The following is a 23,300-nucleotide window of genomic DNA, read 5'->3' as shown; positions in this document are numbered from 1 at the left end:
AAAATATAAATGCCCTATAATTTAACAACTTACTGAAATTCCTTTATTTTTAATTACTATTATTTTTGTATATGTTTGCAGAAATCATACTTTCATGTATCCTATATAGACATTTATAAAAATGGGGTCAATTTGTATAAACTTTTTTGCAATTTTGCATCTAAAATTACATTTAGAATATTTGTAAAGGGACTATATTCATCAATGTCCTCACTTCAAAATGAAATTATCTGCATGAATAAAATTATTTAAAGAATTGATTATTTTAAAATATTTAGATCACTTTCTATTTTTCACTCAAACTACGCCATGACACATGGCTTATATGTAAGATGGAAATTGAATTGCCTTTTGAGAGAGGTAAATATCCCATTATATATTCTCAATATTTTTTTGCTTTTTAGAAATTTGTGTTTTTTTCACATTGCTGAACTTGTAATAGTTTCAATTTATTATTTTGGATATTCTTTAAATATTCATTTTTTAAAAGTTTTTTTAAAAAATAAATGTTTACTTATTTTTGAGAATGAGAGAGCAGGGGTGGGGCAGAGAGAGAGAGGGAGACAAAGAATCTGAAGCAGGCTCCAGGTTCCAAGCTGTCAGCACAGAGCCCCATGTGGGGCTCGAACCTATGAATCCTGAGATCATGACCTGAGCCAAAGTCTCATGCTTAACCGACTGAGCGACCAGGCACCCCTTACATTCTTTTTCTTTTGTCATTTTCTATGTCTTTATCAGTAGTTCATAGAAAAGTTGAAAGAGGCGATAATGGGGCTCTAAGCAAATACAACTTTTAATATGAAATCTAAAATTTCAGAATTTAACTGTAGGTCTTAGTTCATTATACTGGCATATTTTATATCTACAAAGTCAAAAATTAAAAATGAATGAATTAATTTTGAATCTGGAACCAAGATTGTATCTAATGTATTTAAAGAAATGGATGAATTTGGAATTAGTTACAACTGAGTTGGAAGTTTGTAAGTAGGGTGAAAAAGTATTATGGATTTTGCAGGTCAATTTTCAAAACTGAGTTGACTTCTATAGTGCTTTTTAAAAATAGTTTCTGTTGCATGGTTCTAGATTGTATCTTCAGCCTCTTAGAGTTTTACCTCATAAGTGGGTATATTTGTGAATATGGAACCTTTCATATATCATTGTCTACATATAAAGCTAGATAGTATAAAGCTACGTATAAAACTGAGATAGTTTCTTATTATTGTACCTTTTTATTTCTAGAATTTGTTTGACATCACAAAAGAGAAATGAAGCACCATACAAAACAGATAAAGTTTATCCTTCTGGGACTGACAGATTATTCTCAGTTAAAGATTGTAATTTTTTTATTTCTACTTTTAAATTACATGTTGAGTATGATAGGAAACTTAACCATCATTGCCCTCACGCTACTGGATTCTCTCATCTCAAGACCTCAGTGTATTTCTTCCTACGTAATTTCTCTTTCCTGGAAATTTCATTCACAAGTGCTTGTTTCCCCAGATTCCTAATCACCATTGTAACCAGAGAAAAGACCGTTTCCTATAATGATTGTATATCTCAGTTATTTTTCTACATATTATTGGGGATTATAGAATTTTTCCTTCCGGCAGCTATGTCCTATGACCGCTATGTTGCCATCTGTAAACCTTTGCATTATACATCTATCATGAACAGCAGAATTTGTCATCAGCTTGTACTCAGTTCTTGGGTAACTGAATTCCTGGTCATTCTCCCTCCACTGATCTTAATTCTTAACCTGGATTTCTGTGCCTCAAACATCATCGATCATTTCATTTGTGACATTTCTCCTGTCCTGCAACTTTCTTGCTCAGACACACATTTACTAGAACTGATTGCTTTTTTCTTAGCTGTGATGATCCTTACTGTCACATTGTTCTTAGTAATCCTTTCTTACTCTTATATCATCAAGAAAATTCTAAAATTCCCTTCAATTAAGCAAAAGAAAAAAGCCCTTTCTACCTGCTCTTCTCACATGATTATTGTATCCATCAGTTATGGTAGTTGTATATTCATGTACATAAAGCCATCTGCAAATGAGTTACTTCAAGCAAAGGAGTAGCTGTGCTCAATACTTCAGTTGCCTCTTTGTTGAATCCATTCATTTATACTCTGAGAAACCAGTAAGTTAAACAAACCTTCAGAGACATATTTAGAAAGATACTCTGTGCTTCAGACAAGTAATACTGTTTTTGCAATAATTAATATGAAAACATCAAAAAAAAAACAGTGAACAAAAACTGTTTAGACACTTCTAGTTTAAGAAATGATCTTTTGGCACAAAAACAGACACTCAGATCAATGGAACAGAATAGAGAATAGAGAACCTTTCTTCCTCCTACCCCCACCCCCATGTTCATTTGTTTCTTAAATTCTACATATGAGTGAAATCATATGGTATTTGTCTTTCTCTGACAGACTTATTTTGCTTAGTATAATACTCTCTAGGTCCATCCACATTGTTGCAAATGGCAAGTTTTCATTCTTTTCTATGGCTGAGTAATATTCCATTCTACATATATACCACAACTTCCTTATCCATTCATCAGCTTTTGGACATTTGGGCTGGTCTACGTAATTTGGCTATGTTGATAATGCTGCTATAAACAAACATCAGGGTGCATATATCCTCTTGAATCAGTATTTTTGTATCCTTAAGAAACCATTATTCTAGAATTATGGAGAAGCTTAAAAAAGAGTATATGTTATTGAGATTTTTTTTTAAATTTTTTTTTCAACGTTTATTTATTTTTGGGACAGAGAGAGACAGAGCATGAACGGGGGAGGGGCAGAGAGAGAGGGAGACACAGAATCGGAAACAGGCTCCAGGCTCTGAGCCATCAGCCCAGAGCCCGACGCGGGGCTCGAACTAATGGACCGCGAGATCGTGACCTGGCTGAAGTTGGACGCTTAACCGACTGTGCCACCCAGGCGCCCCTGTTATTGAGATTTTATAGATCTTTTCTATAATCTGACTTCTCCCTGCTAGTATACATTAAAAGTAATTATAACTCAAGCAGAACAGTTTAGTATCTAAACCATGTAGTTTTGAATACTGGCTCAGCTACCTGAAAACTGATTCTTTAAGATATGTGTATGAGACAGTTTCACTGTTGGCTTTGCAACAGAAGTATTCCTCAGGGGCCAACTTGATATAATTATACTTGACTCTATAAGATAGAGAATTATTGATCAGTGCCCTTCACAATTATGTTAAAACCTATGAGCTAGTCATAAATAAAGTAACAATGATGTCTATGTAATTTAAATTCTCTTTAATTAATAAGGAATTAACAGGCATGTCTGAATAAGAGGGAGATGTTGTAGCTGCTTAATTGTAGTATGGAGATCATGCACCTTAGTTTTCTCCAATCTGTGGGATTCCTAAGTCTTTCCTTGTTTTTCATGACCTTAATGTATTTAAAGAGTACTGATCAGGTATTTGGTAGAAAGCCTGCCAATTTGGTTTGTCTAATGTTTTCTCATGTTTATATTGAGGCTGTACATTTTTGTGGAGAATGCCATGGAGGTGGTATCCCCTTTTTAGGGTATTGTATCAGGGAGTATATGATATCTACATCTTATTACTGATGTTAAATTTGTTAACTTGGTTAATGAGTGTCTTCCAGTTCTTTCTATCATAAAGTTCTCCTTTGAAATTATTATGTATTTTGGTGGAGACACTTTGATATGTGTTGCTGTGGTTGTAAATTGTGGCAGAGGGACAACATTCTATAATTTTATGATTAAATCTCAGTCTTTTAGTGGGCCTGTGTTCTTTGGCCTTCGTAAGTATTTCTCATAAAAATCTTTTCCCTTTGAGTACAGGCCTTTGTGTGAAGAATATTCTGGGATTATTTCAGAATAGTTACTCTTCCCTATCCTTGCCTGAGTCAGGGGGAGATCCTTGGTTTTTCAGCTTGAGAAACTGGTGGGATTAGCTGGAGGCAAAACCTAAACAAATGTGGGGACCCCCTTTCACAATGATCTTCAGTATCTTCTAATTCTCATGGTGGTAAACACTCCATCTCCAGCAATTTACCAAAATGACTATTAGTGGAACCATTACCTACATATAGTTCCAGTGATTTATATTCCATGAAAGTAGATCTCAACTGTGACTCTGGACTTTCCAGTCTCTTCAGATTTCAGGGTGTTGTTTCTGTGCAATTTCACTTCTCCAATGGGTAAAGTTCAAGTAAGTTATTGACTTTGATAAAGCAGAAGTGATGACTTTCAAATGCTAAGTGATGGAACTGAAGCCGGAAGTCCATAGGGTTTTCTATAAAGGTGCTTATGTTGCCTGCATAAATAAAGTCAGTTGTGCTTCTTCCTATTTAATATGAATACTTTCTTCCTTCTTTTATTTTACCTTATTACATAAATTAGAATCTACAGTACAATATTTAGATGTAGCAAGAGTGACCATCTTGATCTTACTCATTTTCTTAGGATGAGATCATTCAGACTTTCACAATGAAGTAGTATGTTAGCTATAGTATTTCTTTCCTTTTTCTTTTGTTTTTTACTATATTTTGGATGTCCTTTGGTATCATAGACTCTGGGTCTAGAGTTCTTTCTTGTCTAGCAAGAAAGCGGGACACAGGATTAAAATCAGGGAGATGGCTAATGTCCAAGAGAAGACAAGAGCCCAGGTTAAGGGTCTTTGCTCTGTTTTTATTATCACAAGGTTTACAAAACATGGTGATGGATATGCACAAAGAGACAATGAAACTGTAAACATTAACTCATGGATGTGAAGAAAAGGGGGTTTTGAAGAAATGTGGGGTTAGGGATTTGGGTTAATATAAAACAAAATCCTGGCACCGGGTAGATGGTTGTTAAGGGCAGACATGAGGCTCTGCCTCGGTTTACCTAAAATGGCCTAGGGGACAGGGAGGGGGACAAAACAGAAGAGACTCATAAATATGGAGAACAAACTGAGGGTTACTGGAGGGGTTGTGGGAGGGTGATGGGCTAAATGGGTAAGGGGCACTAAGGAATCTAATCCTGATATCATTGTTGCACTATATGCTAACTAATTTGGTTGTAAATTCAAAAAATAAAATAAAACAAGGTAAATTAAAAAAACAAAAAACAAAAAACAAAACATGCTACCTCAGGGTCAACAAGGCACCTTTCTTTTGCTAATAAGTGCCGCTCCAGGCAACTTTACCCTGCTGTGGTCTATAGCCCTGTTTACCTGTTTGCCTAATTTGGTCCTTCCTTCCTGTGAAAGCAGCTTTCAGCTATAGTACTAAATTGGGAGGTGTTTCGGCCTTGAATACCTAATCTTGTTTGCCTCATATATCTTTGTTCTATTTTGGGGCCTTTGCCCCGCCCTCTCTATACTTATTTACCTAATCTTGTTTTCCCAAACTTGGGTGTGAGCATTCTATGGTTTTGTAATTCTTTATGCCTTGTTAACTCCATCAGTGCAGGCTCAGGGAATTCCTAAGCTTGTTCCCCACAGTTTGGTATTTGTCATTCATTAGATCTACTCGCTGAGAGGTTTGTTTTTTTTGTTTGTTTTTTTTTTTTACATTGTAATATTAGTTTAAGGTGTACAATGTAATGATTCAACACTTATATACAACACCCAGTACTCATCACAAGAAATACACTCTAAGAGTTTTTATTAGATATGCATACTGACCATTTCAATTGTTCTTCTGTAACTATTGAGAAAAATTCCACTTGACCAAAATTAAACTTTTTATATATTGCTAGGCTTATATGCCATTTATTTTTAAATATTTACAACTTACTCATGTGTGAGATTAGTTATCTATAATGTCTATTTTCTGATTTTTCTCTTAGGGTAAGGATAATTTTATTTTCATAGGATGAGTTGGAAAGTATTCCCTACTCTAATATATCCTGGGGGAGCAGTGTGTAATTATTAGTATTGCTTCCTTAAATATTTTGTGGAAATTACTGGTGAATAAGGAATTTTCTTTATGGAATATTTCTTTTCTTTCTTAATGTTTATTTATTTTTGAGAGAGAGAGCATGAGCAGGGGAGGAGCAGACAGAGAGGGAGACACAGAATTTGAAGCAGGCTCCAGGCTCTGAGCTGTCAGCACAGAGCCTGACACAGGGCTTGAACTGCAAGATCATGACCTGAGCTGAAGTCAGTCCCTTAACCTACTAAGCCACTCAGATGCCCCATCTTTGTGGAATATTTCTTAATTATAAGTTCAATTTCTACAACAGATATAGACCTATCATATCCTTTTTTTCCCCCCTTGACTGACATTTTATTGTTCTTGTCTTTCAAGGGATTTTCCATTTCTTTTATATTTTTTAATTAGTTGACCTAAATCTGTTCAAAAATCTCCATGTTATTGTTCACTAAGAATGTCTGATACTGGTCTTCTCTGATACTGATCTTCTCTGATACTGGTAATTTGTATCTTTTCTGTGTTTTTCATCTTCAATCTGCCTATAAATTTATCAATTTTGATGATTTTTTTTGGAAATCATATTTAGTTTTATTGATATTTTCTTATTTTTTTGTTTTCTATTTCACTGATTTTCACATTGATCTTTATTATTCCCTTTCATCTGCCTACTCCGAATTTTCTCTATTTTGATAGTTGATTGAAATGGATACTGGGGTTATTGATCTGAGAATTCTGTTCTTTTCTTTTTTTTCTTTAATGTTTATTTTTGAGAGTGAGAGAGAGAGAGGAAGAGAGAGAGCACAAGCAGGGGAGGAGCAGAGAGAGAGGGAGACACAGAATCTGAAACAGGCTCCAGGCTCTGAGCTGTCAGCACAGAGCCTGACATGGGGCTCGAACTCACAAACCGTGAGATCATGACCTGAGCCAAGGCCGGATGTTCAACCGACTGAGCCACCCAGGCGCCTCATGTTCTTTTCTAATTTTAGAGTCTTAAGTTTCTTTTTAAGTTATGCTTTACCTGCATCCCACAAATTTTGTTATAATTTTGTTTACACGGCATTTTATTTTTTCTTTGATTTCCTTCAACCCATGGGTCATATATGTGTTATTCAGTTTCCAAATAATAGTGGGTTTTCCATATATCTTACCATAATTGATTTCTAAGTTCATTACATAGTGGTCAGTAAACATACTATGCATGACTTGAATATTGTAAACTTATTATGACTTTTTTGTCACTCAGATTATGATGTATTATGGTAATGTTTTGTGTAATATTGGAAAGAATATTCTGTTGATGTTGGATGGAACATTCTGAATATGTCAATTTGGTCAATTTCATTGATAAGGTTGTTCAAGATTTCCAAAACCTTCAACCTTTTCTATCAATTAATGAGTGTGTAGAAACTTCTGACTGTAATTGTGCATTTGAGAGCTAGCTACAGTGTTAAATCAGCTGAATTTGTCAAACTATGGCTGATTTGCAAACTTAGATTATTATGGAGATGAGTTTGGTAAAAATTTCTGAAATCATTCTGTGAAAATCAATTGGTTACATAGAATTTCTAATGAAGTTCATTGTATGTTTCATTATTATTTGTAAATTATATTAGTAAAATTTATAATATGTCTGTGTATTTTTTTTTCTGATAATTTGTTTTAAATACAAACACACTAGTTCTCTCTCTGTATGCATTGAATGATCTGGACTTTATTGAGCACCACACTGATTGAGTCATATCTGCCATCAATAGATGCAAATTAAGTATTTAGATTTACATAGAATCCAACTCCAAAGCAACAACTGAAAAATGAAAAGCTTTGTAAAACAAAGAGGGAAACAAGAACATAATTCTGGAATAGCTGGATAATTCACATTTCTGATGCCTAAGAAGAGAGTCCACTGTACTTTCCAATTCTAATTAAAGTTACTATCAAATTGAGTAAAACAGTTTTTACCAGCAGATGTAGTAAATGTTTTTGTTGAGACACAATTGTAAATATTATACAGATATTTTAGACATTCATGCTTTCAGGTAGAATTTAGTTTTCAACTGTTTTTGATTATGTGTAACTCTGTTTCTATAAACACTTATTAGAAGAACTCATTCTTTTTATGGTGAGAAAAGGGAACTCAAGCATTGAAAATTCAAATAAACAGTGAGGAAAAGTGTTCTGATGGTAAGTTAAATGATTTCATGTGTTCATGCATTGCTTGAGGAAGAAGAAAGAAGCAGATAGACAAATATTAATTTAAGTTTTCTTAAAATATAGAGCAATAATTAAAAATTTCTTATAGGAAAGATTTATTGTAAGGTTTGGATGGTGCAAGCATGCTTAAATCCATATCCTTCAATGTCTGCAAAAATTCTGAAAGAGATATATTTTTATATTTTTTATTTTAAAATTATTTTTAAATTATTATTTTTTAATGTTTATTTTTGAGAGAGAGAGAGCACAAGCAGGGGAGGGGCAGAGAGACAGGGAGACACAGCATCTAAAGCAGGCTTCAGGCTCTGAGCTGTCATCACAGAGCCTGATGCAGGGCTCGAACCCACAAATTGTGAGATCATGACCTGAACTGAAGTCGGATGCCACCCAGGTGCCCCTATATTTTTCATTTTTAAAAGAATGAAAGCATATGAACACTGGAAAACATTTTGGGGTACCATCATTGTACCAGAAATTTTGAGAACTACCTGAGAGAAAGAAAGCATATGGTTTAATTTCCAAAAAAAACAAAAGAGAGGACATTGGATCATAGGAAACCAAAGGCATACCTGACTCTTTCTAAGAAAGCCTCAGATAAGCTCCAGACTCAGCATTAGCAAATTAAAAGAACATAATGGGCTGTGTAACAATCATCAGGGTAGTTCATTCAAGATGCTTTGTGGTGAAAATATTGAGATCTTACAGAAATGGCAATGCCATACTTCTAGTAACTTTCAAATTTAGTCCAAAATGGATATTATCAATGCTTATGCACTGGGAGAAATAACTTTTTAGAATTGCTTAGGGGTGCCTGGGTGGCTCAGTCTGTTAAACATCCGACTGCTGACTTTGGCTCGGGTCATGATCTCAAGGTTGGTCCAGCCCCATGTCAGGCTCTGTGCTGACAGCAGGAAGCCTATTTGGGATTCTCTGTCTCCCTCTCTCTCTGACCCACCCCCACTCACGCTCCTGTGTGTGCATTATCTCTCTCTCTCTCTCTCTCAAAGGAAAAAAAAAAAAAAGAATTGCTTAGAATTTTATTTAGCATCTGTTTGGTGTGCAAAGGGAAAGTTCTTCAATGATTAAAACTAAATATTGGCATTGTTAAATGTTATTCGCATTCATGTGACATCAAATCACTCATCCTCAGAAAATTTTCAGGGAATGTAAATGTAAAAAGATAGTCGAACCACGTAAGGTCAAAATAGGATAAATGGGGAACAAAAGCTGAAGGAAAGGAAGTTGAATATTGTAGTGGGTGGAGAAATGTAACAGTGATAATATTGTGTTAGTCGTAAGATTCCATTTAAAGTTCAAGTCATGAATTTCTTAATGATTAAGATTTATTTGAGAAGCATTTGTTGACTAAGTTCTTGAAGGACTGCTTTACCTGTTGGTTCCTTAGGGAGTAAATAAAAGGATTTAGCATTGGGGCAACAGAAGTATTGAGCACTGCTATACCCTTGGCCAAAGCCACTCCTTCTTTTGCTGAAGTTTTGATGTACATGAAAATGCAACTTCCATAAGAAATGGAAACTACAATCATGTGTGAGGAACAAGTGGAAAAGGCCTTTTTCCTTTGCTCAGGTGAGGGGATTCTCAGAATTGTTTTAAGGATGAATACATAGGAAAGAATCACTAACATTAAAGTCACCATGAGTGTGAATACTGCTAGGAAGAATCCCAGGAGCTCTAGGAATGCTGTGTCCGTGCAGGAGATCAACAGCATAGGAGAAGAGTCACAGGTGAAATGGTCAATGATGTTGGAGTCACAGAAATCCAGTTGAAGTCCCATCATGACAGGTGGAAAGATAATGAGAAATCCAGCCAGCCAAGAGCTAATTACAAGCTGGTTGCAAATTCTGCTGTTCATTATTGTTGTGTAATGCAATGGCTTACAGATAGCTATATACCGATCATAAGACATAGCAGTCAGAAGAAAAAATTCTGTCGAGCCAAGGAGTATAAAGAAAAACACCTGGACCATGCAAGAATTATAGGAAATAGTCATATCCCCTGTTATAATGCTGGCCAGAAATCTAGGAATGCAAACTGTCGTGAATGCGATTTCTAGAAAAGAGAAATTCCTAAGGAAGAAATACATCGGAGTTTTAAGGTGAGGATCTATCAGAGTGAGGGTGATAATTGTCAGGTTTCCAGTTATACTCAGTATATATGTGAAAAATAGAAATAGAAAAATCAAAACATTTAGCTTTGGGTCATTTGTTAATCCAAGAAGAATGAACTCTTTTACAGATGTTTGATTTTTCATTTCTCCTTGCTGACTTCTCCCAGGTCTATAAATGCAAACAAGAAACAATGATTTGTGTGAGTCCAGTATTATTTTTTATCACTTTTGTGTGATAGTTAAGAAATATATAAGATATGTAACAGACCAATAAATTAGCCACCAAATTGTACTGAATTCTGAAAATCTGTATGAGCCAGGACAAATAAACTTATACCTAGTATCTTCTTTGTAGATCACTAGCCATTTAAAATTGACTGAGTCACTTGACATCTGTATATGAAAATATACTTAAATATGTTTTGTTTTCTTTTAAAAATCTTATAAGTGTATATGAAAACTATAAAAAATATTATTTTATTTCTATTAAAATATTTTACCAATGACTACATGTTCTAATAATTTTTCTCAAAATAAAACAATTGAAGTTTCCTTTTTTAAATAGTTTCTACAAGTTTTTCAAGATGTTTCATGTCAGTCCTGCCTATACAGAGAATTACCAACTTAAAAGAATCAGGGCTATAAAATAAAAAATTTATATAATCCTAAGCAAAGTAAGAATTAAACATTTCCCTTTCTGAATTAAATAATAAGCTATTACTTTTTAGAAGACAAACTTGAGTGATTTAAGTTATAAATTGATTAGAAAATGGAAAAAAATGAGGTAAGAAATGAAAAATATACTTACAGTTATATAATCCCACGTGGTAAAAATGTAACTGCTCAAATACAAATGTTCTGTTGCCTTACTTTACTTTTTAAAAAAAATTTTTTTTAACATTTATTTATTTTTGAGACAAAGACAGAGCATGAACAGGGGAGGGTCAGAGAGAGGGGAGACACAAAATCTGAAACAGGCTCCAGGCTCTGAGCTGTCAGCACAGAGTCCGACGCGGGGCTCAAACTCAGGGACCGTGAGATCATGACCTGAGCCGAAGTCGGCTGCTTAACCAACTGAGCCACCCAGGCGCCCCTGTTTCCTTACTTTAATTGAGGGTCAGTGTTGGAGGCTTTACTTTTGGAGCATTTTATAGACTTCACAATTTGTTTCTGCCTTTAATTTTATGATGCAAGAACATATTTCTGTACCATGTAGGTGGAATTTGGCAGGATGATCCTGGTCACATAGAGTGAGATGGAACGTACTGAAGAATAAATTCAGGAGAAAGTAAAGTCAGGGAGGCCCTGATAGAAAGTTGACACAGTCCCAGTTGCAGGTAGAAGGTGCAAGTATTCAAGAGGTTCTATAAAAGGTGATCCAGAAAACAGTTGGTGACACACATGGTGGAACTAGCTCTATGGTTAGTCCCACGTAGTCAATCCATGTTAAGTCTGGAAGACCGAGACTCAAATGGTATTGCAAAAAATTTTCATTGGGTAGCAGTGTCTCTGGCACTAACTCTTGTTTAGGAGTAGAACTAGAGAGGTGGAGAAGGGAGAGCCAGCAGCAAGACAGACCCCTGCTCTAAGTTTCTGCCTGGTTACACAGCAGAACTAGAGACTAAACTTTCCTGGAATGTGGGTAAGACTCTCAAAATAAAGAAAAAGTAGTTACAGTGAAATAGGGCTGACAAAGTTGTCCATTTTGCTCGTTAATTAAGTAGAGCTCTTTGTTCATAAGAAGGAAAGGCTCAAACCATGAGTGAAAGTCAAGGTATAACAGCTATAAGAAAGAGGTGAACTGCTTGGGAATGGATAAAAATTTGTGAGACAGAAAATCCTTGAAACTTAAGAAACTATCTTAAATTGCACAATCCAAGACCACACATTAAAATCCCTTGTTTTCCAAAATTTCCATAAAAACAATATCCTTCCTAACCCTAGACCCTAGGAAGACCTACTAATAAAACATTTACCTGACTCACAGTAACTTTTATAAAATAAACATGAGTTCATTTTTGTAAACTTTTTATTACCTTCCTGTGGTTTTCTAACCATTGTTACTAAAACAGGTATCTTTTTTTCTAAAAATAGTCACAAGGGATCACTTTGGTATGCTGGTGAAATGTAATTTCAAAAATTAATCATCTTTCTTGATGTTCAAAAAAAGTAGTCACAGGGGATTCAAAAAAAGTAGTCATAGGGGATTCTTGTAGGAAAACAATTAAAATGTCTCTGGAGAGAGATGTTCCTGATGAATGTACCCTAAAGTTTAGTTGAATAATTTTGATTAGGTATCCTTGGGAAATGATTAAAAAAAAAAAACACCACATTCCATTTCAGAGGGGTATATAAGTGCAAAGAATAGCAGTGAGGAAAAAGCAGTCTTAGAAGTCTTTAGGATTTCCTATTGTCAATGTTATTTTATTTTGACCTTAGATAAATGTCTGTTGAGGTACTATAATCCAATTACATAATTACATGTAAACCTGTGAAGAAACAGAAAACAGCAAGAATAAAGGGCTACAAGTGTATAAAATTTGCTATTCAAATATTTTGTTAATAAAAGTATATTGAGAACGAACAAACTATTGGGACTACACCAAAATAAAGAGCTTTTGCACAGTGAAGGAAACCATCAACAAAATGAAAAGGCAACCTCCTGAATGGTAGAAGGTATTTGCAAATGATAAATCTAATAAGAGGTAATATCCACAATATATAAAGAAATTATACAAAGTCAACATCTACAAAAGAACAAGGAATCAATAAAAAATGAGCAGGGGATCTGAGTAGGCATTTTTCCAAAGAAGACATAGAGATGGCCAAAGACACATGAAAAGGTGCTCAACATCATTAATCATCAGGGAAATGTAAATCAAAACCACAATGAGGTATCACCTTACAACTATCAGAATGGCTAGAATCAAAAAGGCAAGAAATAACAAGTGTTGGTGAGAATGTGGAAGAGAAAGGGAACCGTTATGCACTGTTGGTGGGAATGTAAAATTGTTGCAGCCATTGTGGAAAACAACATGGAAGTCCATCAAAAATTTAAAAATAAAAATACCGTATGATCCAGTAATCTTCAGAAAGATATATGCACCTCTATACTTATTGCAGCATTATTTACATTCACCAAGATGTGGAAGTAACCCAGTGTCCTTTGATAGGTAAATGGATAAAAAAAGATGTGGCATATATATAATGGAATACTGCTCAGCCATATGAAAGAATGAGATCTTGCCATCTGCAACAACATGGATGGACTTACAGGTTATTATGCTAAGTGAAATAAGTCAGAGAAAGACAAATAATGTATTTTACTTATATGTGGAATCTAAAAAAAAATGAACAAACAACCACAAAAAAATAGACTCTTAAATGCAGAGAAAAAACTGGTGCTAGAGGGGAGGTGATTGGGGGAATGAGTGAAGTAGGTAAAGGGGATTAAGAGGTACAAACTTCCAGTTATATAAGTCAAATAGGTGAAAAATACAGGATATGGAATATAGTCAATATTATTGTGATAATATTATCCAGTATAGTACTTACTTTGGTGAACAATGGGTAATGTATAGAATTTTTGAATCACTATGTTGTACACCTGAAACTAATATAACATCGAATGTTACTTCTGCTTCAATAAAAAAATAAACTAATTCTTTGTCATGGAGAATAAAAAAAATAGCATAATAACTAAACAGAAAGCTATGAAATCCTCATGCTTTAGAAGGCTCAATATTTTTAAGGTGTCAATATTTAGCAAATGTATTGATAGATTCAACAACATTCCAGTCAAGATATCATCAGGGTTTTTTTGGATACATTTTTTATTTAAGACAGTTTTAGAATTATGGAAAAATTGTAACGATAGAACAGAGAATTACTACATATCCCTGACACAGTTTCTCCTATTATTAACACGTTAATATGGTATAGTCATTACAATTAGTGAACTGATAAGGTATTAATACATTATTGGGTTAACACATTATTATTAGCTAAAGAACATAATTTATTTAGATTTCCTTGATTTTTACCTAATATATTGTTTCTATTCCTGGATCTCTTTGAGGATAGTACAGTACTATAATCATCCTTAGGCTTCTTTTGGCTGTGACAATCTCTCAGAATTTTGATGATCTTGAGAGTTTTGAGAACTCTGATCAAGTATTTTGATCAACTGGGATTTATATGATGTTACTCTTGGATTAAATTAGGGTCATGTGTTTTGGGGAAGACCATTGAGTTAAATTTACCATTTTCATCACATCCATGTCATGAGTTGGTACAATCAATGTGATTTATCACTGCTGGTGTGAACTTTGATCACCTTAGGTACTGATAGATACTTCACTGTTAAGGATGCTGTCCCACCTACCTCCACTTTCCACACTGTACTCTGTAGTATGTGCAGTCCACGCTGCATGGTTGGGTATTACACTCTGCCTAGAAGATGGAGTAAATTATTTGGGATTCCTTTACATGGAAAATTTGTGTATTCTTTTTCATTTATTTATTCAATTATTTATATCAGTATGGACTCATGGAAATGTTTTGTACTTTGAATTATATTCATTACTAATTTATGTTGTTGCTAAATTTTTCTAGCTTTGGCCATTGGGGGCCTTTCAAGTTGGCTACTCTTTCATTTGACATCCATCCATCATAGTTGTTTTTAAAAAATCGCTTACTTATTTTCTGGTACTGTAAGATGCTTCAGGATCATCTCGTATATTCCTTACCACAGCCCTGTAATCAAACATTTCTGCAGTACCCAGTTACTTTTATTGGCAAAGAGTATTAGAAACCAAGATCTGGGCTCTAGGTGTGTTGATTGCTACCATAGTGTCATTGTTTCTTGACTAAGAGGAGAGAACCAGGAAATACATGTGATCCTAATAACCTGTGTATAAATACATATGTATAAATATTACTATATGTAACTTTCCTTCCCTTCTTCTCTGTAACCTCCTATTCCAAAAGTGAGAATTCTGACTCTACCACCCACCATCCAATTACTTATTGTTCAAGTTTTATAGTAGGTCTATGATCCATTTTGAGTTAATTTTGTGAAAGGTCTGTGTCTAGATTTATTTAAAAATTTTTTTTTAATGTTTTTATTTATTTTTGAGTCATAGAGAGACAGAGCATGAGCAGGAGAGGGGCAGAGAGAGAGGGAGACACAGAATCCGAAGCAGGCTCCAGGCTCTGAGCTGTCAGCACAGAGCCTGACACGGGGCTCAAACTCACGGACTGTGAGATCATGACCTGAGCTGAAGTCGGACGCTTAACCGACTGAGCCACCCAGGTGCCCCTAGGTTTATTTTTTTTATATGGATGTCTAATTCTACCAGTACCATTTGTGGAAAAGATTAACCTTTCTCAATTAAATTGCCTTTGTTCCTTTGTCAAAAATCAACTGACTGCATGTGTGTTATTTCTGGAATCTCTATTCTGTTTCATTGATCTTTACATATATTCTTTTGTCAATACCATGCTGTCTTCGTTAATTTTGATCTTTATGGATATTCTTTTGACAATACCTTGCTGTCCTCATTAATTTATTTTTATAGTGAGTGTACTGTATTTTACTTTTAATTATTTTTTCTTCAGTGTCCCTCTTTGTGTAGAATAGGGTTTCTGATCTATATAATTTTCCTTTGATGGAAGAACTTTTGAAAAACTTCTTTCAGGTCAGGCCTGCTGATAGTGAATTCATTCAGTTCGTGTTTGTCTGACAAAGTCTTTATTTCTCCTTAGCTTTTGAAGTATAATGTAACTGTGTATAGTTAGTGCTTTTTCTCTTTAAACACTTTAAATATTTCTCTCCATTCTTTGCTTGCTTGCATATTTTCTGATTAAAAATGTGTTGTAATTTCACTCTTGTTCTTCTCTAGGTATGCTGTATTTTTCTCTGGATTATTTCAAGATTTTCTTTCTATTTTCTGCATTTGAATATAATATGAGTAGTTGAAAAAAAATTTTTTTTATTTGTCCTGCTTGGTGTTCTATTAATTTTCTTTTATCTGTGTAGTTGCTTCTGTCATTAATTTGGAAAGTTCTATTTACAGCCACTATTTCATCAAATATTTCTTTTTTCTCACTTTTCTCTTTCTGGTATTTCAGTTATGCCTATGTCACAAGTTTTGGGATTGTCCCATATTCTCTGTTAATTTTTTTTTTTTCTTTTTTCTCTTTGCATTTTGGTTTGGTAACTTTTCATTGAGCTGTCTTCAGAAACCACTGATTCTTTCCTCTGCCTGGTTCAATCCACTCATGTGCCTATCAAAGGCATTCTTCATTTCAGTTACAGTGTTTTAGATTCCTGGTATTTCCTTTGATTCTTATAATTTTCATTTCTTCACTTAATTTTGTCATCTGTCATTATATGTTTTCTACTTTTTCTTTTAGAGCCCTTACCATATTAATCATAGTTATTTTCAATTCCTTGCTAGATATCTTTAACATCTGTGGCATATCCACTCTGATTCTGTAGCTTGCTTTATCCTTTCAGATGGTATGGTGTTTTTGTTTGTTGGTTTTTGTTTGTTTCCTTTGCTATGTATTGTAAATTTTTTTTGTCATTGAAATGTAAACTGATGTAAATAGGCCATTAGTATGAAGATTTAGTATAATCTTGCTAGGATAATTTTGCTTCGATGTGTTTACTATTTGCTGTTGCTGAAGCTGTAGGTTGAAGAAGTTTTCATATCTTTTAGTGTCTTTGCTTTTGTCTCCCCCCTCTTGACTTCAGGCTTCTTTCCAGGAATGAGAAGAGCTCTGCAGCTGTAATCCACTGTTACTGTATTGTATATTGTGTGATGGTAGTTGTGGCAAAGGGATAGTGTTCTGTAATCTTGTGATTACACCTCAGTATTTTAGGCCTGTGTCTCTAAACTGTGATTTTTCATGACTGTTTCTCCAGTGGTATAATTGTCCCAAATACTCGCCTTTGAGTTGAGACATGAAGTTTAGAGAAGATTGGACTGTGAGTAAGGTGCTTTGCCCAGGTGGGATAAGGATATAGTAAAGTTCCTTGAAAATTTTTGTGATGAGGAACAATTTTGGTGTGTTTTAAAATGGTTAATTCCTGGGGTGCCTGGGTGGCTCAGTGGGTTAAGCCGCCAACTTTGGCTCAGGTCATGACCTCTAGGTCCGTGAGTTCGAGGCCCGCCTCGGGCTCTGTGCTGACAGCTCAGAGCCTGGAGCCTGTTTCAGGTTCTGTGTTTCCCTCTCTCTGACCCTCCCCTGTTCATGCTCTGTCTCTCCCTGTCTCAAAAGTAAATAAAACGTTAAAAAAATTTTTTTAAATGGTTACTTTCTGAGGCACCTGGGTGGCTCAGTCAGTTAAGCATCTGACCTCAGCTCAGGTCATGCATGATCTTACAGCTCATGAGTTTAAGCCTGGGGTCTGTGCTGACAGCTCAGAGTCTGAAGCCTGCTTCACATTCTGTGTCTCCCTCTCTCTCTCTGCCCCTCCCTTGATCACACTGTATCTCTCAAAAATAAGTAAACATTAAAAAAATAGATCAGTTACATTTCCTTTAGCATGAAGGGATTTTCTTTGTTTTTCCCAAAACAAAAAGTTACCCCTGGAGGTAACTTCCATGTAAGTGTCAGGTCATTCAGAATTCTCTAATTCTAGTCTATACTAGGCCCCTAGCAGTTTGTAAAACTTACCGTTTAAGAATTCCTACCATTTAATGGCTCTAGCAGTTGTGTTCCAGGTAAGTGGATCTTAGCCATGACTCTGAATTTGTTCCTCTCTTCAGTTTGCAGTGTGGCAGTTTATCCTGTGACCTCAGTTCTCTGAATGGTCAAAGACAAGTCATCAATTTCAGTTTGTTTAGCATTTTATGTTCTAAGAATGGGAACTCCAAGTTCTTTACACGTCAAGCTGAAACTGAAAGTCTTTGTGGTGGTGGTTGTTGAAATTACAAGCCTAATCTAAAATTTCCATTGAAAGCTAAAAAACCTAAAATACTCCAAGTAAGTTTGAAAAAGAAGAACAAAACTGGGAAATATGCAATATTTAAATTTTAATATATCCTTTAAAGACTTAAAGATTTAATGCATGTATTAGAATGTCAGAAATAAAAGAGTACTAGACATGATTTTATTTATATATACTTTTGTGAATTTTTATATCATAAAATTATTAAATCATTATTTCTAATGTGATTATATGAAATATATATATTTTAGGTGCCCCAAAGATTCAATGACAATACATTATTTTTCAGCGAATGGTGCTGGAAAAATTGGACTTCCATAAGCAAAATCTGAACCACAGCATATATATTTTATTATACAAAAACCTCAAAACAGATCTACCTAAATATGAAACCTGAAACTTTATAATTTCCATCAAGTGGTGAATCCATGTATTCATACAAACAAGGAATAAGCTAATGATATATGCAAATCATATATATATATTCATACATAGATGAATCTCAAAAGTATTTTATGAGGTGAAAAAGGAACACTTAAAAGGTACATACTATATGATTCATTTTCTATGACAATACAAAATAAACAAAACCATAGGACAATGGATCAGTGGATTCTTCAAGAGCTGTGAGTAAGATGTAGGGATTGGCTACTAAAGTACATAAGAAAATATTTTGGATATTTTTTCAAAATATATTTATTTCAACTGTGCTTGTAGATACACAACTGCATACATCTGTCAAATTTTATAAAAGCATGCAGCTGAAATTTACTGTTTGTAATTTTTAATTCTCTAAAACCTGACCAAAACCCAGGAAAGAAAAATATAAAGAGTTAATTTTGGTAGTGTGAAAAGCAAAGCAGTGTCAGTACAGTTGACATGTCTTTTGAAATCTGTATTTTGGAGGACAGAAAAGTTGGGGGGTTCTATGTTAATATGGTGTTTGGTATGTTAGCCTGGGAAGTGGAAGTATGCATGTTTTTTAGGTATCATTTTAAATGAACATCATTAGCTTCCTATGTATTTCTCTACATAGGATACATTTGACAATAAATACAAACCAGATGGTAATGTAAGAGTTTAATCTTAAAATCTCAATATTTTCATCATACCCAGATTATTTAATTTTGGATCTGTTTATGTTTATGATAAAAATGTCAAATGTTAAATTAAACTCTGCAATGGGTCATATAGTGTATTTTCAAATTATTTTTAGATCTGTTTGATTAAAAATTATAAAGTTACTGTTTTTCACTTATGAGTGTGAGTACATCTTTTGTATATAGAAAGCTGACTTTCAGACCCAGCGCTTCCATTTGTGAACTTGACATCTGTTGGAATTTAATTCTCCATGAGTTCCTGTCCTCAAAACCTTTGCAATATTGTATGGTCATGGAAACATAATAATACCATGAGGTTTGTGGTTGGAGGACAGGGAACATGACAGGCAAGGCTGATTTTACTTACGTGAAATACAACAATGATGATAAGATGCCTGTGAGAATGAAATGTGATAATACATATGCAGTGATCAAATAATTGTAGAAACTTTCTGCTTTCATTCAATGCATGAAAATTATTGTGACTGATATCAATGTAGAGTATGGATTAGTACCTCATGCTTTAGCCTAAGGTTTTCTTGGTTATTGCTATCAAACTAAGAATAAAACTTTAAAATGCTGTTGCATGAGTAATACTCTCCCTTATATAGTAATGGAATTGACTACATAATATTGTTCCAAGGCTTATGATGTACTCAGATCATGTAATTTGTATGTGGATTCTAGATATCACTGATTTTGATGAGTGTACAGAAAGACTCTTTTTCATTAGGTAAGAGATTAATTCTTTGCTCAATATTTATATAATTGGGAAGGAGCAACATAAGGAAGGAATGGAGCATTCCTGGAGAAAGGCCTTTGTTCCTTGATAGCTCCTTCTCCCTTCCCTTTTTTCCATTAATTTTGAGATGCAGTGTCATTCAGACTATGTCATCCATATTTATTTTTAAAAAATCTTTATTTATTTAAGTTTGAGAGGGGGTGGGGCAGAGAGAGAGGGAAAGAAACAATCTCAAGCAGCCTCTGCACTGTCAGCACAGAGCCTGACATGGGGCTCAAACTCATGAGATTATGACCTGAGCCAAAAGCAAGAGCCAGAGGCTTAACCAACTGAGCCACCAAAGGCACTCCCCAGGAAAGTTAATTCTTAACTAATGTATAGTTTCTAATAATAATTCTTTTCATGTGGAATTTGCCAAATAGCATGTTTGGTCACATAAAGGGGGAAGAAGACCATGATTTATCTGATATTCTCTGAATGTTATTTTAAATAGTAAATTATTTCATTTGTGCATCCAACTCAAACTTTATTTACTGCAAAACTTGATATTCTTTCTGTGCTCTTAGGCTCTTCCTCCTCTGCCTTTTCACCCATTTCTACCTCTCTCCTCGTGAACTTTATTAATGACTTCAGTTTAAGGAGGGATTTAAGATAGAATTCTTAAAAGATTGAATTGAAAAGTTTCCCTTAGCATTGCATGTATTAGAGATAAAAAAAAATAGCTGAATATTTATGAAAGCAAATGGATAATATAAAAAGTTCTAGAGAACTGGAAAATATCACACCTCTCCTGAGTTATAAAGTTGCTTCTAAAAAAAGGAATATGTAGTTTGCCTTTTATAGAAAACATAAATGGAATGCCTTAGAAAAATGTTATCACATTTACTGTATTAGTATTTAGAGGAATTTAATTAAGTACAGGCAGCCTGGTTAAGATCAATGCAGAAATGTGGAAGGTACAAAATAACTGATTTCTTCCTTTTCTATTCTAATTATCTATTCATCTAGCTCACTTTTCCTTCTGAGCATTAAAAAAAATTTTTTTAATGTTTATTTATTTTTGAGAGACAGGGAGAGACAGTGCGAGCAGGGGAGGGGCAGAGAGAGAGGGAGACAGAATCTGAAGTAGGCTCCAGGCTCTGAGCTGTCAGCACAGAGCCCTACAAGGGGCTCCAACTCACAAACTGCAAGATAATGATATGAGCCAAAGTCAGACGCTCAACTGAATGAGCCACCCAGGCACCCCTGAGCATTTATAAGACAAAATGAAGGCTTTTCCAAAATTGTCTGATTGTGTGATTCTTTCTTAGATTTTGTGATCTGTAAGTTTTAGTGATTACTTTTTCTTTAGCCAATCACCACTTGGTATTAAGATCCCAAGAGATTCAATGGCCCATGAATGGTTAATACTTTTTGGAGAGTATTTTGTAATCTCTAGAGCTTGAGGAATGCTTCATGGGAATAGGAGTCAATGAAATTCCAATTTGCAGTGCTATTAAGAAATTTTTATTCTAAGCTCCCACTTTATGTTTAATAGAATCAACTTTTAGGATGATAATTCACCAATGAAAATAAATGATTTCTTATGTTTTCAATAACCACAAAACAGTAAAGTGACAGTAACTGTGATTTGATTTTAAAAAAGGTTATGGCACAAGTGTGTTTGTGTGATCATTACATACATGTAATTTCCCTTGTCGTTAAAGGGAAGGCGTTTTAGAAATATTAGTGTGAAAAATAATATGAACTTAATACTTTTGAAAGCCTCTAAAACATAACATATATCTGATACATTTCTCACCAACCATCACATTTGCAATAAAAATTTCATTATTTCATAATACTTTACAATAATATTTCACCTTACGCTTATGAACAATGTGAATATTAGAATCAACCTTTTCCAGAGAAGTTTCTGTCAATCAAGAGGATCACCTTTCCCTTCCCTCTTATTTTTGTTCCTCTCTTTCTTATGTCTACCTACATACCTATTATATATACCATATGTATAGTATATATTCATTTAGTTAACATTTTCATGTTGTTTGTATACACTCATATATATATATATATATATATATATATATAAAATCAGTTTTATAATTTAAATGTTTTTATTTAAATTTAAGTTAAATACAGTGTAATATTGGTTTCAGGAGTAGAATTTAGTGATTTATCACTTACATATAACACTCAATGCTCATCATAAGTGGCCTCCTTAATACCCATCACCCATTTAGCCCATCACACCACCAACCTCCCTCCGTCAACTCTCAGTTTGTTCTCTATTATTAAGAGTCTTTTATGGTTTGCTTCCTTCTCTGTTTTTTTCTATGTTCATCTGTTTTGTTTCTTAAATTCCACATATGAATGAAAGCATATTGTATTTGTCTTTCTCTGACTGACTTATTTCACTTAACATTATACACTCTAGTTCTATCCATGTCATTGCAAATGGCAAGATTTTATTCTTTTTGATGGCAGAGTAGTGTGTATACAAACACACACACACACACACACACATATATATATGTATGTATGTATGTATGTATATAGATGCCACATCTTTATCCACTCATCAGTCGATGGACATTGGGCTCTTTCCATAATTTGGCTCTTGTTGATAATGCTGCTATAAACATCAGGGTGCATGTACCCCTTCAAATCAGTGTTTTTGCATCCTTTAGGTAAATACCTAGTAGTACACTTGCTGGGTTGTAGGGTTGTTTTATTTTTAGCTTTTTGAGGAACCTCCATACTATTTTACAGAGTGGCTGCAGTAGTTTACATCTATACCAACAGTGCAAAAGTGTTCCCCTTTCTCCATACCCTCATCAACATCTGTTGTTTCCTGAGTTGTCAATTTTAGCTATTCTGACAAGTGTGATGTGGTATCTCATTGTGGTTTTGGTTTGCATTTCCCTGATGATGAGTGATGTTGAACATCTTTTCATGTGTCTGTTAACCATCTGGATGCTTGGAAAAATGTCTATTCATGTTTTCTGCCCATTTCTTTTGTTTTATCTTTTATTTTTTTAATGTTTATTTTTGAGAGAGGGAGAGAGAGGCAGACAGAGTGTGAGTAGGGGAGGGGCAGAGAGAGAGAGAGAGAGAGAGAGAGACAGACAGACAGACAGACAGAATCTGAAGCCGGCTCCAGGCTCTGAGCTGTCAACACAGAGCCTGATTCAGGGCTCAAACCCATGGACCGGACCATGAGATCATGAGCTGAGCT

General features: G+C 34.5%; 2 protein-coding genes across 2 annotated transcripts; one reads left to right on the top strand and one right to left on the bottom strand.

The window, feature by feature from the left end:
- The first annotated feature begins 1,265 nt into the window (after positions 1-1,265).
- Positions 1,266-2,202, top strand: LOC106981137 (olfactory receptor 6C70-like). Its single transcript, XM_015079265.3, is given in 3 exon segments — positions 1,266-1,415; positions 1,418-2,057; positions 2,060-2,202. Coding segments are annotated over 3 exon segments (933 nt in total).
- A 7,202-nt stretch (positions 2,203-9,404) lies between these two features.
- On the bottom strand, positions 9,405-10,407 carry LOC106981132 (olfactory receptor 6C76-like). Its single transcript, XM_015079262.3, has one exon. It carries the CDS (start codon positions 10,405-10,407, stop codon positions 9,472-9,474), a length of 936 nt encoding a protein of 311 aa, XP_014934748.1. The 3' UTR covers positions 9,405-9,471.
- Between the last annotated feature and the right edge of the window lie 12,893 nt (positions 10,408-23,300).

The sequence above is a fragment of the Acinonyx jubatus genome, chromosome B4 (assembly GCF_027475565.1).
Source record: "Acinonyx jubatus isolate Ajub_Pintada_27869175 chromosome B4, VMU_Ajub_asm_v1.0, whole genome shotgun sequence".
Taxonomy (NCBI): Eukaryota; Metazoa; Chordata; class Mammalia; order Carnivora; family Felidae; genus Acinonyx; species Acinonyx jubatus.
The sequence above is the reverse complement of the archived record's forward strand: the minus strand, read 5'-3'. Positions and strand labels throughout refer to the sequence as shown.